The sequence below is a fragment of the Durio zibethinus genome, chromosome 8, assembly GCF_047325235.1.
Source record: "Durio zibethinus cultivar Kanyao isolate XHJ-2024 chromosome 8, ASM4732523v1, whole genome shotgun sequence".
Classification (NCBI taxonomy): domain Eukaryota; kingdom Viridiplantae; phylum Streptophyta; class Magnoliopsida; order Malvales; family Malvaceae; genus Durio; species Durio zibethinus.
The window spans coordinates 23,219,150-23,236,375 of NC_143169.1; the positions used below are offsets into that span (position 1 = coordinate 23,219,150).

Consider the following 17,226-nt stretch of genomic DNA (forward strand, 5'->3'; position numbering starts at 1 on the left):
AATATCATATTTATTATCTTATTTTTATTTTATATTTATATCGTATTATCATGATCTATTTTAAATTATTAAATCTATTAAGTATAGCACTAACATCCCTATAACCTTTTTTTCCTTTAGATTTAAAAAGGCATATAATAAACTCAATTTATCCATTCGATTGTATTTTAAAAATCATAATTTCATGAAAATTAAATATCAATAAGACATGAAAAATAAAAAAAAAAGAAAATTGACAAGTGAACACAAATTTTCATCATGAATTTCATGTGTCCAATCTTTTTTAACATTGTTGATTAATGCATCATAAATACACCACGCATTTAAAAATTTTAAACTCGTAATTTTTAAAAATTTATCAGTCAATATGTCGATTGATATTTCTTTTTTTTTTTGTATTAAGGATTAAAATCTGTACCTCTCTAAGTAAATAATCTGTACTTTATATTATATAGTAGTACATTATCTTGTTAATACAACTTGTAATGTTTTTCAAGTTCTGTGAGCCTGAATCCCATGTTAAAAAAAATGTCCCACGTGCATTTGCCTAATCCGTGATTGAGTTTCTCAAGATTAGACAATTATCCATTTCTTACCATCTAATCATCAGGCCAAGTAAAGAAATTAATTGATTAATTTGAACTGAATTAAATATTGTGGAGTCGTATGATGATGAAGATGATGATTATCAGGCATTCATTCTAAATAAGCCATTTGTGAAGTTGTAACTCAAAAGTTGGAACCAAAAGCCTGAAGATATCAGCATTTTGAAAATTTGGAACATCTCATCGTCGTAGTAGATGAGTACAAACCAAAACTTCAAATATGAAAAGAACCCAAAACTTTCCTTCTTGTCCTATCTTCAAATCATGGTAAGCAGGAACCAAGCCGAAGTGAAAACCATAAGGACGGAGGCAAGATAATTCTCACAAGTTACAGATACAGCAGAACTTTGATTATCAGAACCTGGACCATCGGCAGTAGTATCAACAGATGGTGCAGTATCATCGCTTGGATTAGGTGGAGATGCAGCTGGAGACTCCTTTTGAGTGGGTGCTGGTGCTAGGGCCTTCCTTGGAGGGGAAGCAGCAGGAGGAGGTCGTGGGGAAACTGCGGGTGTTTGCGCAAGAGGGGAAGATGGGGTAGTTGAATTTGAGGCTACGTTTATAATATTGCTGATTTGCAACACTGAAATGTTATACGGTTGAGTAGAAATGGTTTTAACCAAGATGGAATCGAGGTTAGAACCAGGAGCGGCAGATCCAAAAGCCACCGGACCATTGCCCACATGACTTACATTCAAGAAACCTTGTTGGTTTTGGGCTCTTCCACTTTGCTGGTAAAGTGTGGTGACGGTTAACGTTCTAGAATTTAAATTTTCGAGCTTTGCTTCATCAAAATAATCGAGTATCACATGCACGCTCAAGACCTTCTTAATTACGTCTGTCGATTGGCCTGAAATTACAGACATGTTACCATTGGCAACAACAAGGACAGTGATGGTTTGCTTGCTGTTGATTTCACCCGCAACTCCGGTTTGAATTAAATAGTTGTTGAATGTGGTGAAATCCGGATACGGGCTGAGGATTTCACTGATGTTAAAAGCATCAGCTGCAGATAATAAGAGAAGAAAAAGGGAAAAGAAGAGAGCAACCGCTGGAGAAGACATGGGAGACACTTGATCTTATTAACAATCTGAAGCTATGATACGGACAAGGGTTACAACAGATGATTTATATCAAAACATGTGGGTTCAGATTGAAGTCTATATTTGTAGGATCGAGTTTATTCGGCCAAAAGAGTGGGATTTCTGTTGGTCAGAGAAACAAAGAGAGCAGATAGTGGAGGTTCATTTCAGTTTGTAAAGCCAGATGCCAGTTCCACACGATGTTTGGAACTTTCCCTTCTAAATATAGTAAATTAATCTAAACCTTGTAGGAAGACTGTCAGATGCTTCAACATCCCTGAATCCCTTAAAACTTGATAAACAGATCAGATCCTGTCTTCTAGCTTTATAATCTACAGCATGTGGCTGGTCTCCATTCTATTAATTGGATCAAACAGAAAATAATTGGTTTATTACTATCTCGTACTGTTGCGCCTGAAGCAATAATCACAACAATACAGAAGCAATAGACAACAATCAATAATCAAATGCGCAGAAAAATAAAGCACACCAAGATTTACGTGGAAAATCCTCCAGTGTAGAGGGAAAAAACCACGGGCCGCCAGAAAAATCTTCACTATCAAATAATAGTTATACAAAGTTCTTCTCTAGCTAAAACTAGAGCTAATCAACAACTAGAGAAACAATTGGAGAAATCTCACCAAATAAGTGACTCAACAAATACACCCTGGATTTGTTCCTAGAGAGCTTCAAACCCGATCTTCACCGTTCAGAATGTCAAACTCTGAATCATAAACCTCCTGACAAGGTTCCAACTCAATCGGACCACGGATCGACTTCCGTTCAACCAACTCTCCCTTCTCCTTTTTCTCTCTCTGCTTTTCCTGGCTTTTCTTCTTTCTCTGCTTGGTTTTCGACACACACACAAAACAACCCCACCTCTTTTTTTTATTAAGTAGCTAGGGCTCTGTGTAAAATAAAAGATCAAGGCCCATGGCCTTTACTTGGTCCAAAACCACTTACATGGGACTGGACCCCATTTTCCTAACAATCTCCCCCTCCAGCCCCATTAGGAGGAGATTCATCACCATAGCAGTTTCATTTGGAACTTACCTTGGCCAGGGAACTCATTCCGGCCAAGTTACTGCAAAGCTCAAGCTTTTCCCTGGGAAGTATCTTAGTCAACATATCTGCCACATTTTTATCAGTATGGACTTTCTTCAATAGCATCTGCTGTTCTTCAATCACTGAACGTAACCAATGATATCTAACATCAATGTGCTTTGTTCTAGCATGGTATATGGTATTCTTACTCAAATCTAAAGCACTCTGGCTATCACAAAATACCACATACTCTTTCTGATTCAACCCCAATTCAAAAAGAAAACGTTTCATCCAAAGCATTTCTTTACATGCTTCAGTTGCTGCAATATACTCAGCTTCTGTAGTTGACAAAGCAACACACTTCTGCAACTTAGACTGCCAAGATACAGCTCCTCCTGCAAAAGTGAACAAATACCCTGAAGTAGATTTCCTACCATCAAGATCGCCTGCCATGTCAGCATCAGTAAACCCTTCTAGAATTGGTTGTGAAACTCCATAAGTCAAACACATTTTTGAGGTACCCCTCAAATATCTAAAAATCCATTTTACTGCTTCCCAGTGAACCTTCCCTGGATTAGAAAGAAATCTGCTCACTACACCAACTGCATGAGCAATGTCAGGCCTTGTACAAACCATAAGATACATTAAAGAACCGACTGCAGAAGAATAAGGAATACTAGACATAGCTAGTTGCTCTTCCTTAGACACTGGACAAGATTTCTTACTTAGATGAAAATGGTTGGCAAGTGAACTGCTAACTGATTTAGCATGTTGCATGTTGAATCTACCAAGCACTCGTTCAACATACTTTTCCTGTGACAACCACAGCTTTCCAGCTCTCCTATCCCGGATAATGTCCATACCAAGAATCTGCTTTGCTGGACCTAAATCTTTCATATCAAAAGACTTAGACAATTGTTCTTTCAACCTGCAAACCATACTAGCATCTTGTCCTACAATCAACATATCATCAACATATAATAATAGGATAATGAAGTTACCATTAGGGAATTGTTTAACATACACACAAGAATCCGCTGCTGTTCTTTTATAGCTATGACTCACCATAAAAGAATCAAACTTCTTGTACCACTGTCGTGGAGCTTGTTTCAAGCCATACAAGCTTTTCTTCAATTTACAAACTAAGTGCTCTTTCCCTTTCACTTCAAAACCCTCAGGCTGATTCATATAAATGTCCTCCTGCAAATCACCATGCAAAAATGCAGTTTTAACATCAAGTTGCTCAAGTTCAAGATTCAAACTAGCTGTCAATCCCAGTACCACTCGAATAGAACTCATTTTTACAACTGGAGCAAAAATCTCATCAAAATCGATGCCTGGTTTCTGAGAAAAACCTTTTACTACCAATCGAGCTTTGTACCTTACTAGTTTGTCACCATCCTTTTTCAACTTGAACACCCATTTATTCTTTAATGGCCTCTTTCCTGTTGGAAGTTTAACAAGATCATAAGTACCATTCTTTCGCAATGACTCCATCTCTTCTTTCATTGCTTTTAACCAGTGCTCTCTATCCGGAGTAGCCTGCACATCTTGAAAGCTTTCTGGCTCCCCTTCACTGGTAACTAAAATAAAATCTGAACTTGAATACCTGGTAGATGGCCTGCGCTCTCTAGTAGATCTCCTGGGCTGAGACTCTACATCACTTGATGCCGAAGGTAGCTCCCCCTGCTCAACACTCTCAGGTAGAGAGGATTGCTCCCCCTGCTCAAAACTAATAGCATCTGGCTCATCACCAACTGTAGCTGGCTCATCCATATCCCCAAGTTCTGTTTCTGGCTCATTTTCACCATCTGTGGCTCTTTCCTGTGAAATCCCTGTCGGTGTTGAAACATCACACTCAACAGTAACTCGTGTAGTCTTCTCATTTTTCTCAAGATCTGCTATGGTTTCTTTTTCATGAAAGACCACATCTCTGCTTCTGACTGTCTTTCTCTTTACTGGATCCCATACCCTGTAGCCAAATTCCTCATCACCATATCCTACAAACACACACTGTGTAGCTTTACTGTCAAGCTTTGATCTCTGCTCTTTCGGCACATGCATGAATGCTTTACATCCAAAAACTTTCAAGTGAGAGTATGAAGCATCTTTCCCTGTCCACACTCTTTCTGGAATGTCAAAGCCCAAAGGAACTGATGGTGACCTGTTAAGTAAATAACAAGCTGTGTTGACTGCTTCACCCCAAAATGGCTTTGGTAATTTTGCCATCCTCAACATACATCTGACTTTTTCCACAATGGTGCGATTCATTCTTTCAGCTATACCATTATGCTGCGGTGTTCCAGGTTCTGTCCTCTCATGCCTGATCCCATGCTTTGAGCAATACTCTTCAAAGCTTTTAGATGTGTATTCCCCACCATTATCAGTTCGAATACACTTCAAGGGTAACCCTGTCATCCTTTCAACCATGACATGAAATTTTTGAAAATTCTGCAGTACCTGACTTTTATATTTCAACATATACACCCAAGTCTTACGTGAAGCATCATCAATAAAAGTAACAAAATATCTGCTACCACCTAATGACTCAACCTCAATGGGACCACATACGTCAGAATAAATTAATTCCAATCTATTTTCTGTTCTCTGAGAACTTTTACGAAAAGAAACTCTATGATGCTTACCAAACAAACAATAATCACATGAATCGAGAGACATACCTTTGGTCAAGGGAATGAGAGAGTGCCTTGCCAAAACCTGTAACCCTTTTTCACTCATGTGTGCCAGCCTCCTGTGCCACAAGTTTGCTGAAGCATCATTTTCAACGGTATTTACCTGGTTACCGTTCAATTGCATCCATGTCTTATACATTGTGCAGCATAATTTTCCCCTTGCAACTACCATAGATCCTTTGAGAAGCTTCCACTGTCCATTCTTTTGTCGGCTTTCATATCCCTCCTTATCAAGGACATTAATAGCAAGCAAGTTCATTCTCATATCTGGAATGTGTCTGACATCTCTCAAAGTCAACATGCAGCCTGTACTAGTTTGTACAACAATATCACCAATCCCAACAATCTGCGACACACTCTTGTTTCCCATCTTGGTACAACCAAAGTCTCCTGCTTTGTAAGTTGTAAACAACTCTCTCTTAGGAACACAATGATATGCCGCTCCTGTGTCAACTATCCACTCAATGCCGGGATCACTAACATGATTACAATCACCATGTGTACAAATCAAAGTAACTGAATCACTATCTGAATTCACTGCTGCAACATTGCCATCATCTGAACTCTTGCCTTTCTCATCTTTTCGCTCTTGCTTTAAGATTCTACAGTTTCGTTTTATATGACCCGCCTTACCACAATGGAAACACTTCACTTTACCTCTAGACTTGGATCTATGTTTAGACTTACCACGGCCTTTTGAGTCCTGACCTCTGTCGATGTTTCTACCCCTGTTCTCTGTGACCAAAGCTTGATTCCCAGGGTCTACATCTTTTCGCCTCGCTTCTTCATTAAGCATACTGTCCTTTACCATCTCCAATGTCACCTTATAATCAGGAGCTGAATTAAGAACAGTCACAACTAGAGTATTCCAGCTGTCTAGCAATGAACCCAAAAGAAATAATGCCTTCATTTCATCATCCATCTTAAGTTCCATAGTAGTCATCCGATTAAATATATCTTGAAAATCACTCAAGTGCTCTGTAACAGATCGTCCATCCCTGTACTGTAAAGTTGCAATCTTTTTAACAAGCATAACTTTATTCATACCTGTTTTTCTCTCATACAATGCTGCCAATTTTTCCCAAACAATGTGAGCATCTGACTCCTGCGCTACATGATGGAACACGCTGATATCAACCCATTTTCTGATTGTAGCCAGCGTCTTTCTACCTAGCTTCTTCCAGCTTTCATCTTTCATATCTGCTGGTTTAGCCGAATCACCCAATACTGGCTCATACAAATCTTTACAGTATAGATGATCCTCTATCATAGGCTTCCAAATTGAATAATTCGATGCTGTCAATTTTATCATGAAACCTGTATCACCTTCCATGATCTCAAACAGAATTTACTTCTATCCTGGGTTGCTTCTGTATCGATGTCTCAAAATAACCCTCGCTCTGATACCACTTGTTGCGCCTGAAGCAATAATCACAACAATACAGAAGCAATAGACAACAATCAATAATCAAATGCGCAGAAAAATAAAGCACACCAAGATTTACGTGGAAAACCCTCCAGTGTAGAGGGAAAAAACCACGGGCCGCCAGAAAAATCTTCACTATCAAATAATAGTTATACAAAGTTCTTCTCTAGCTAAAACTAGAGCTAATCAACAACTAGAGAAACAATTGGAGAAATCTCACCAAATAAGTGACTCAACAAATACACCCTGGATTTGTTCCTAGAGAGCTTCAAACCCGATCTTCACCGTTCAGAATGTCAAACTCTGAATCATAAACCTCCTGACAAGGTTCCAACTCAATCGGACCACGGATCGACTTCCGTTCAACCAACTCTCCCTTCTCCTTTTTCTCTCTCTGCTTTTCCTGGCTTTTCTTCTTTCTCTGCTTGGTTTTCGACACACACACAAAACAACCCCACCTCTTTTTTTTATTAAGTAGCTAGGGCTCTGTGTAAAATAAAAGATCAAGGCCCATGGCCTTTACTTGGTCCAAAACCACTTACATGGGACTGGACCCCATTTTCCTAACACGTACAGCAGCAGGGCCAGCACACCATGGACACTCATCTTCAGAAAACCCCCTTGATCCAGCCAAAACAAAATTTCCTGTTTAAAAACGAGTCGAGGGCTCCTGGCAGAGCCATGAAGGCTTTGTCCGCTAGAGGAATGAATAGGAAGTTTATGGGTATTGTCTTTCATGCAGGCTGGCTCATTGGAAATAAAATATCAGGGCTATTTTATTCCATTAAGAAGTTTTTAATGGATGATACATAGTATTAAATTTCATGTTGAAATTGCAAACAAATCAAAGAGTTAAGATTTATAATTCATCTTTTGATTTGAACTTTGAAATTAATTCGAATAAACTTTTCAAAGATGCATGCGTGAAATGTCATAACGGCATTAAACTTTTTAAATGGCACTTCGACATGAGAGTCCCAAATGCTTTAAAAATTCCATTGTCGGTGTATTTAAAATTTTCTCTTGTAATGTTACAATAATCTTTTGTTTCAATGGTAGAGTAAAAAAATTTTATCATCAAGCGAAGAAGATAATCAATTAATATATTATTTTAAGTTGATGGATAACTTCAATGGTACTCATGCTTTATTTCAAAATAGAGATTTCAAGTTAAAATACTCCTTTTATGACAAAAGATAGAATTAATTTTTAAAATTTATAAACTTAAATAATACTTTCTTTATCTTAAAATATTTGTCATTTATTAACTTTTACGAATTTTAAGAAAAAAATTTTGACTTTAATGTATTTAGTATTAAAATTTATAAATTTTTTTTATAAATTACATTTTCTTGATTTTTAATATCAAAAAGCAAAAAAAATATCGTAAAATATAATTTTAAAATATGAAAAATAAAAATTTTAGATGTTAAGAAAAAAGACATAATTTTGGGATATAAAAAAATAGACAAAAAAAAAAAAATGACAAAGGAGTAATTCCTTATCATACTTGTCACCAAGCTTGCTTTTTTTACTATTATTTTTTATAAATTTGATAATCATTGAGCTATAGTATAACATAGATAAAGCTAATAATATACTAGAATAATAAAGAAAAAAATATGTTAAATAATTAATTAATTGACTATATCACCTAAAAAGCTCCATGAGAAAACAATAATTATAGCAAAAAGGGAAAATTAAAATCATTTTCGTGTAAATTTAGCATTACTAAAATTTGAAAAAAAAAATTGATAATTTGTGTGTCTTAATCATGTTTGTTTTATATTAAATACATATAAAATATAAAATTATTATATTACAATTTATATCAACACATCAAACATAACATATTTTTTTAATATTTATTTTTTATTAAAATTTTAATTTGTATCTTTTTTTCTCATATTTTTTATCATGCCTAAAATTATCATATGTCAAAACACAATAGTACCACATCCATAAGTAATAGAAAAATATGCCTAAAATTAAGGTTATAGCTACATTTAGTATTTACAACTTATACGCAGACCATGTCTAGAAAAGAAAATATAAGAGTAATGTACAACAAAGTTGGGGGCTTTGGAATAAAAAAAAAAAAATCTTTTCAGCTAATACAAAATTGAAAACAAACAATATGGAGCTACCAATAGCCATATCATGTCTCTACATCATATTTGTTTCTTTCTTCTCTTTTTAGCTTTGGTTAGAATCATATGGTTTAAGAAATAGGTTCTACCTCCATCCAAGCTCCAGTCAGAAATAAAATTATCCCTGAAATTGGAATGTTAGAAGCTGCAGCCATTGTTGAAGTAAGAAGAGTGGAAACAGATGAGCAAAGTATTTCAGAAACTAACCTGGGCATTATCTGTTTTATATTTTTGCAGTTCTTCTTGGGCACAAATCAGCCTGCATATAGCAAATCAAGGTTTAGTTGAGTTTTTGTTTTGAGATGGTGAAGTTGAGAAGGAAAAAAAAAATGCATGCACGTGACATTGAAATACCTCCATTTTAACTCAGTTATTTCATGAAGTAATTCTTTCTCCCTATCATGAGCTACTTCCAACTGCAATTCAAGAAAAATATGGTTCCTCAATAAATTAAGATAGAGTGCCGGATTCGGGATCATTCATGCAAGCTTGAAGTCGTGTGGTTCCATGAGGGAATTAAAAACGATGTATGATAAGGTTTAATGGATTATATAGCATAATTTATGATAAAGGAAAAATGGGAAAGAAAGGAGTAAAAAATAATAGCAGAAAAGAATAGAAAAAGGAAAGATTAAAAGAAACTGCAGAATGATAAATCTAAAGGTACTTATGGCAATTTTTTTTAACTAGAAATAAACACTACTATTATCACTTCAATAGATGAGAATGCAAATAGGTAAAATGCAGTAGCCAATTATAAATTCTGGCCTTCCATTAAACTCTCCAAAAGTTAAACAGACATGGGAGTCCTCCAGTATAGGGATTTCTTAGAGTTGGTAAACCTGTTGAAACACATGCGCGCACACACATAAAGTACTACTCAGATTTTCTATCATGCATTTAGCTCAACATTAATATTGACCTTCACATTCCACTATCACTGAAATATTATTCAATTCCATTTTTATTTTATATTCTATTAAGTTGTCAAAAACTCAACTAAGTTCACCTACCTTTTATCCCAAGTAAAGATCTCACACATGTATGCCAAAAGTACATGTTTCAATTCATAAGTGCAGATTCACAAACTTTTATGGTATTAAACAACATTTTTGGAAACTATCTTGGCAGACTTTTACTGATAGAGCCTTATATGACTTACCAAAGATTTCTCTGAGACAGCCCCATTAGCTAGCATGTATACTCCCTCAAATGCATGGTTGGCTAAGTGATGGAGAAAACATGTAAGATCATCTAATTTGAATTTATAAAAGATAGGAATAGAAGGTGCTTTTGAGAAGCATTAACTTTAGCACCTGTAGAGTCACCAGCAGAAATTTGCTTCATCACCTTGAGAATATTTTCCTTGTTGACAAAATTATGGCAAGTAGAGAGATATTAGCTGACAGTTATAAAGTAAAAATGCCAAAAGTATATGGATAACCTATACCCTTTGAAGAATGTTCGTCTGTAAAACAGCTTGCACCAATGGGAAAAGATGATGGGCAGCAGTAGTTGATGATGCAGCTTCAGATGGTGGTGCAAGTGAAACTACAGGATTTGCGGTGAGCAACTGCATAACACATAACTTTGACATTATATAAACTATAACAAATAAAATAATAGTATAGATAGGTTCTTTTGTCCAGGCATATGATGCATTCATTGTCCACTTAGGATGATTGAAAAGGTATATATACCCTTCCAAGATCAAGGTCCTACCTTTGTTTTGCTCTTTTCTCAGATGACCAGTTTCAGCTTAGATATTACTTCAGAGAACAAAAAAAAGTGCAATAATTCTCAACTAAATAGCTATAACAATATCTCTATTCTACGGAACCAAAAATTAGCTAGCATGATAACTATTCCAAAACCTTAAGAAATTCTATCAGAAATTAATAGTAAATTATGCAACTCTGGACAAAAAGTTTATCATCTCTTTGTTGATACTTGAATAAGGCACAAGTCACTTAAATAATGGTTCAGTATAGACTGTTAGCTTTTCTGCATGTGACCATATAACTTCTTTACTAATACTTGTTAGGACTACCTATTGTGCTACAAAAGCTTGTAAGCAATGAAAGTCAATCTCCTATAAATCAAGTCAAATACCTAATTGTGCATTTATCAGAGAAATATAAAATGGATGCTACAATTGGGTCTAATTGGCAATTTGGCACACATGTGCTGACCTCGAAATTACCAACCTGCATGCTGTGACTCTTTTGTAGTATAGGAGATGCGATAACCTGAAAAGAGAAGGTGAATTCATATCCTTTATGAACAAGAGAAGCACCAGCCAGACCAGAAAGATCTAAGTCACCTTTTCCAAATCAACATTCTCAGATGTAACTTTAAAACGTCCCCTTTGCTGAACAATGGGAGGCTTTGCTCTCTCATCAAGATCATCGCTGTTCACTGCTGCAATGACACCTTTCTTATGAGGGATGTACACCAACTTGAAAGGGCAGGAGAGCAAAATAATAACTTACAACCAAATCATAAGACATGGAGACCTTTTAGCATGATAAAAGCCAGAGAATGAACAAATCACACTTGCCTGATGATTTAGATGCCTTAGAAGGAAGCTCGGAAATAGTATCCTCCCCTCCAGCAGGAATTCCTGCTACATTTCCACCAGAAATGTTCTGCAGCTGGTTTTGCTTATCGCTGAAAACTTCATTAAATTAGTGCAACAGATATATAGTTTGACAAACTCTATACATATATGACAATAAAAATATTGAAAAATAATATTACAGTTAATATGTGAAAATGCAGTGGAAGGGGGAATAGTTTAATACAAGTTTAGCTATGTGTTTCCCTGATATCTAAAAAGTGCATCTAGTCCAAATATTCTATCTTTCCGATTCACACAACTCCAATCACATTGGCATACATAAATCATAATAGTTGGCTCTTATTCTATCAAATAGGAAATCAAGCATCTGAAAGCCCAACAATAAAATCTGATTTGTAATAACAATTTCACTGCAAAGATAAAAACAGAATAGCATGCTTTATCTCATAGAGGCAACAAGCAATGAATGGAGTTCACAGAACAAATCCTCGGTAGAGGAAGTTTACAAACTGACACAAGCAAATTAAGTTGCCACTATTGCTGCAACATAGAAGTAAGCATTGATAACCAAGCAAATTGAAAGAATTGCATGGTTGAAGTATCAAACCTTTCTCCTTTAATTGGAAGAACCTTAGTTTCTGGTATACTGGAGCTTCCTAGAAATGGTGCTGTCCTTTGATAAGAAGGTTTGTTCATATTATCAGAAGATTTTCCATTGAGCTCCAAAACAGGCTTTTCACCCAGATTACTTTCAACATGATCATCGTGACAAGGTGAAATCACATTCAGTTCAGGAGAAGGACTAGCCACACTTGGATCATCATCAGATCTTTCAAATCTAATTCTGGATGATCAAACACAGACATAATTATGTTACCTCCACTAAATGAAGCCTTCTTCAGAGTATGAGAGCTAATGTGACACTTATAGGGAAAGACAAATATTGAAAATTTTGTAATCATAACCATGCTATGTTCTCATAACTTCGTATACTCGGACTAAAATTAAAAATGACATAGAGGTAAAAATGTAATATAGCATGACTGGCAAATATCTGATTAACATACTTGGCAAAATTTATTGTTGGTTCAACTGCTGCAAGAGGAGCCGACTGATTCTGGACCAGATCATTATCTTCCTGTGGAAGCTAGACCATCATGAACCACCCAAAAAAGATCTTGGAGAAAAGAAGAAAAGACCAACCACAAGCCATACAGCAACAAAACTAATAATTCCTAAAACACCTGCCAAAACAAGAGTATATATGGAAATACCTTGTCTGTCGCTTGAAAAGACGTTTGACTTTCTGATTGCTTATCTTGTCCATCAAGTGTAGATAAAGAACTTGAGCTTCCTCCTTGGATAGTGTCAGATATAAGGTCCTCATCCTGAATCTGATGAGGAGAGAAAAAATTATATGACAAGTTCTAAAAGCACTTTAAAAAACCCTAAAAAGTTTCACCGAGGGAAAGGAAAATAACCATTACTATACCAGGGAAGCCTGAGCTTTCATATCTTCAAGATTGAAATCCCATCCACTTATCCCACGTTTATATTCATTCTGCTCATGATTACAAAAGCAAAGATAAATAATGAACTTAGACCTTGGAAATCCCAGCCAGTAGACATAGTTGTACAAGATATTACACTGGTGACCAAGAAACTACAACATCTAATCTAGGATAAAATAGAGTAAAACACATACAGGTGAAATAAAAATTCACAAATTAAATGTACAATTTATCATTGCCAATCACAGATTCACCAGTATAATATTGCAGCCCAAACCCCACACTCTAATATTGACTTCATCTAATCATGAACCTCACAAAAAATTTGAATTCAATAATCATGACTTAATGACATCTGCTGTCAAAAACACAGCTGCAAGGGCATTATAAAGTCCACTTTTTTCAATTACAGTTTTGAAAGTTCTAACCTGTGATAGTTCCTCCTTTTCACCATCTGGCATTTTCTTTTGTGCAAGCATATCTTCTTCCTTTCTCTATGTTTAAATGATAGCATTTGTAAGTATAAGTAAGAAACTGAAACATAATGGAAGGCTTAATGATACAAATTAAAAGCGATATGCCTAAAAGTAGCATGCTAACCTTCAATGCCTGGATTCTGTCACCAAGAGCGGGCAATCCATCTAGAAGTGTTCGTGCTATATAATCATTTGACCTGGCTTGCTTGAAAAAAGAATGTTTTAGTAATTTCTTTGCTGAAGGTCTTTTGTTAGGATCTTTAACCAAGCAGCTAGCAATCATTTGCTTGAAAGACTGAGGAGAGAAGAGAAACACAAAATGAACACATCACTTCATCTAATTATATCCAAATACTAAGAATGTTTGATTGGTTAAAGCTTACCTTAGAAAACTTCCTATCTCTTTCATAATCTAGGCCTGGAGGTGCATTTTGCAAGGTCATAAGCAATACCTAAGAACAATGGATATGCTTCAAATCAGAATAACCTTTGGTGTCCAATAAAAGATTGTGATTGTATCAAGAGGTATTGCAGAAGCTATCCACCTTCATTGGAGGATATTTCGAGAATGGCGCATGGCCATGAGCAAGCTCCAGTGCAGTTATGCCAAACGACCAGATATCTGCCCTGCAGGGATTTTGCAAAATAAAAATCAACATGATGCTACCTGAGGAGCATGAATCAGAGATACTGCTTGGAGAAAACAATAGACTGACTTGAAATCATAACCATGTAGCTGTTCCATAACCTCAGGTGCCATCCTGCAAACAGTGGAGAGGAAATTAGACCATAAATGATAAGAAGCATTGAACCTTTGCCACTCTTACAGAAGAAAATACTGCACTTAAGTTCAGTGTAACATCTCTTCAAGATCAAGATGCTTTATGAACAGAATTCCACTGATTATTCTGTAATCTACATTTCTATGCTTTAACAAGGATATACCAAGCCCAAGTTAATTAAAAAATTGCTTGGCACTAAGGATTGTTAACTAAGAGAGCTAGGAACTCAATGGAATGTAGAAATGATAATGTAAACATACCAGCAAGGTGTCCCCACAAATGTATTCCTCATGCGTTGCCTATCACCTGAATCAAAAATGCAAGCTGAAACACCAAAGTCTCCCAGCTTGATTGCACCACGTGCACCAATGAGAATATTCCCAGCCTATTGGAAAAGATCATTGAGGAACTAATTCTCATTTTTACATAGGAAACATCTATTTAAGATTTTATCCAAATTAATGGAGTTCACAACCCATATTCAAGATTATCCACTCATTCTAGTTAGCAACAATAAGTAACCAACTAAAATATATATCACAGATATCAGAACCTCTGTCTTATTACAAATCTTATCTTCACTTACCTTGCCAAGTTTCAGTATGTGTGTAACTCTTAACTTGCAAAACAAAATTGCTCAATTATACAGAATTAGAGATAAAATAAACCCAACCATTAAAATCTCAGTAAAAAAACGGTAGGATTACATGTGTGGAGCCCATATTATGCAATAAACTGTAAGAATCACCAAAGAGTAATAGCACTCACAGCAGCTCTAAATCATGGTGAAAACCAAATACTTACTTTAACATCCCGATGTATGTGCCCATGATGATGAAGATACTCTAAACCTTTCAACACTTCACGAAGAATTGTTGCTATAACTACCTCCTCAAAACCATCAGGATATGCAGCCTTCAATATATGAAGACAAGATCCTCCAGCCATGTATGGCATGACAACCCATAGATTATGATCACTGACAAAGGAACAATGTGATTTAAGAACATTTGGATGGTCAACCAAGATCATTGTTTGTGCCTCACGAGAAATGTTATTCTGAAAAAGCACATTACAAGAATAATGTCAAAACAGCTAGGAATAGTTATTAGCTGAAGCCAAACAGGAAGAAAAAACAAAAGCCATTTAAAGAAAAGGCAGCACTAGTATTAAAGACTTTGGGTCAATCATGTTTGATGCAAAAGCAATCGGCCAAACTCAATTATACCAGCTACATTTGCATTAAGAAAGATCTATCCCGTGAATATGATGGATCTATACCTTTAACCAGCATTTACACCATCTATTAAAGGAGAAGATCCCTTACATTTAACCCCAATCAGAATACAAAAACGAGCACAATCAAAATGCAGTATACAATAGGTGAAGATGAATTACCAAAATTTGACCCCCAAAATGAAAAAACATTAAAAGACAGAAAAAATAGCAGAATCAGAATGAAGGAATTACCAGATCACAGTTATCACGTTCAAAATCAAGAATTTTAATTGCAACAACCTCATTGAAGGGTATACAGACAGCACGGAGCACGGAAGCACTAACACCCTGCCCAACCTCCTCATACAGTGTGTAATACTCCGGCCCAATCGGATACTTCTTCTTCTCCATTATAATTTAGACCTCTCCCTCACTGTCACAGAACCACACAAAAACACAGCATTCAATCTTCTCCCAACATTAAAAGACAAATCTTGGCGGCCAATCTCAAAAGCGCATAAAATTCAAAGCAAAGCCATAAGAATAAAAAATTTGAATTGCAATTGAAAAATCAATGGGGCTAATGGAATCACATACAAGCTAACCTCAAATTCTCTAATATACCAAGCAAAGGCGGCTCAAGTCTCTAGAAAGAGATCCCGAAAAGAATCCCATTTTAATAAAATAATAAAAAAAATTTAATTACAATATACCATATAAATACAATAATGCAAATGTACTTAATTTCACATTCATTTATATGCCATCTAAAACATCCAAGCTTCCCCCCAGAAAAAAAAAACCAATAAAACAACCTGAAGTCTGTTGAAACCCACAAAAATATAGCAGCTGATCAAAACCCACATCGCATGATCAAAAATAAAATTCCTCTACATAAAGAAACAATGAAACATGAGGCAAGTTTATACGTTGAAGCATAGACAAGAAAACCCAAAAAGAAAAAAAATCTGGGTTTGAATAGAAGTTTACAAGGAGAAAGTTTTTAATATCCATGAAACCAAAAAGTTGACGGAAAATGATCAACGTGCAACGTATTCACATGAGAGAGAGAGAGAGAGAGGGAGAAGTGAAAACAAAGGAAAGGTGGCGAAGGAGAGAAAGAGAAAGGGAGAGGCATTGATGTGAGGACTTGGTGTTGTCGTCTTTGCTTTCTCGTGATAGCTATAGAGAGAAAGCGAGACTATGGGATCGCCGCTCAAACTAGGAAACAAATAACGTTTGCATGCAGGAATCCCGCCACCTGTGTTTGGTTTGGTTTTTCCTACTTTCTTTTCCTTTCCTTTTACGAATAAAATATTAAATTTATTTCAAAAACTAAATTAGAATTGATGTTACATTTATCTAACTCTTTAAAAAAATTATAAAAAATTCATATGAAAATTCAATTGGAGGTTTTCGTCTTAAGAATTCATCCTTTCATATCATATAAAATATTAAAATTTATATATTTAAATAATATTTTATATAAAAATTATATATTATAATTCAAAAATATATAATATATTTTTTATTTTATTAAATTTATATATAATTATTATTAAAATTTTAAATTATATTATATTTATATTTTTTATTTATATCATATTCTTATAATATTTTAAATTATTAAAATTTTAAAATATAAAAATACATTTTAT

At 35.3% G+C, this 17,226-nt stretch overlaps 2 protein-coding genes across 21 annotated transcripts; both read right to left on the reverse strand.

Annotated features, from left to right (window-relative positions):
* Window positions 1-696: 696 nt before the first annotated feature.
* LOC111278448 (fasciclin-like arabinogalactan protein 14) lies at window positions 697-1,672 on the reverse strand. Its single transcript, XM_022865074.2, has one exon. The coding sequence runs from the start codon at window positions 1,667-1,669 to the stop codon at window positions 863-865; it is 807 nt and encodes a 268-aa protein (XP_022720809.2). The 5' UTR covers window positions 1,670-1,672; the 3' UTR covers window positions 697-862.
* Window positions 1,673-8,814: 7,142 nt separating this feature from the next.
* On the reverse strand, window positions 8,815-16,782 carry LOC111279049 (uncharacterized). 20 transcript variants are annotated; one of them, XM_089764788.1, is made up of 23 exons: window positions 16,559-16,773; window positions 16,384-16,458; window positions 15,821-16,001; window positions 15,155-15,409; window positions 14,611-14,735; window positions 14,285-14,329; window positions 14,114-14,195; window positions 13,952-14,020; window positions 13,693-13,863; window positions 13,521-13,586; window positions 13,074-13,142; window positions 12,856-12,975; window positions 12,649-12,719; window positions 12,189-12,425; window positions 11,561-11,670; window positions 11,324-11,418; window positions 11,208-11,249; window positions 10,451-10,573; window positions 10,317-10,365; window positions 10,163-10,224; window positions 9,355-9,416; window positions 9,208-9,259; window positions 8,815-9,124 (listed from the first exon to the last, which is right to left on the reverse strand). In XM_089764788.1, exons 3-23 carry the CDS (start codon window positions 15,977-15,979, stop codon window positions 9,119-9,121), a joined length of 2,070 nt encoding a protein of 689 aa, XP_089620914.1. In that variant the 5' UTR covers window positions 15,980-16,001; window positions 16,384-16,458; window positions 16,559-16,773; the 3' UTR covers window positions 8,815-9,118. The 20 variants fall into 20 exon arrangements, with proteins under 20 accessions (XP_089620914.1, XP_022721685.2, XP_022721686.2 ...); XM_022865950.2 differs by having other exon boundaries at window positions 11,193-11,249; XM_022865951.2 differs by having other exon boundaries at window positions 11,324-11,421.
* Between the last annotated feature and the right edge of the window lie 444 nt (window positions 16,783-17,226).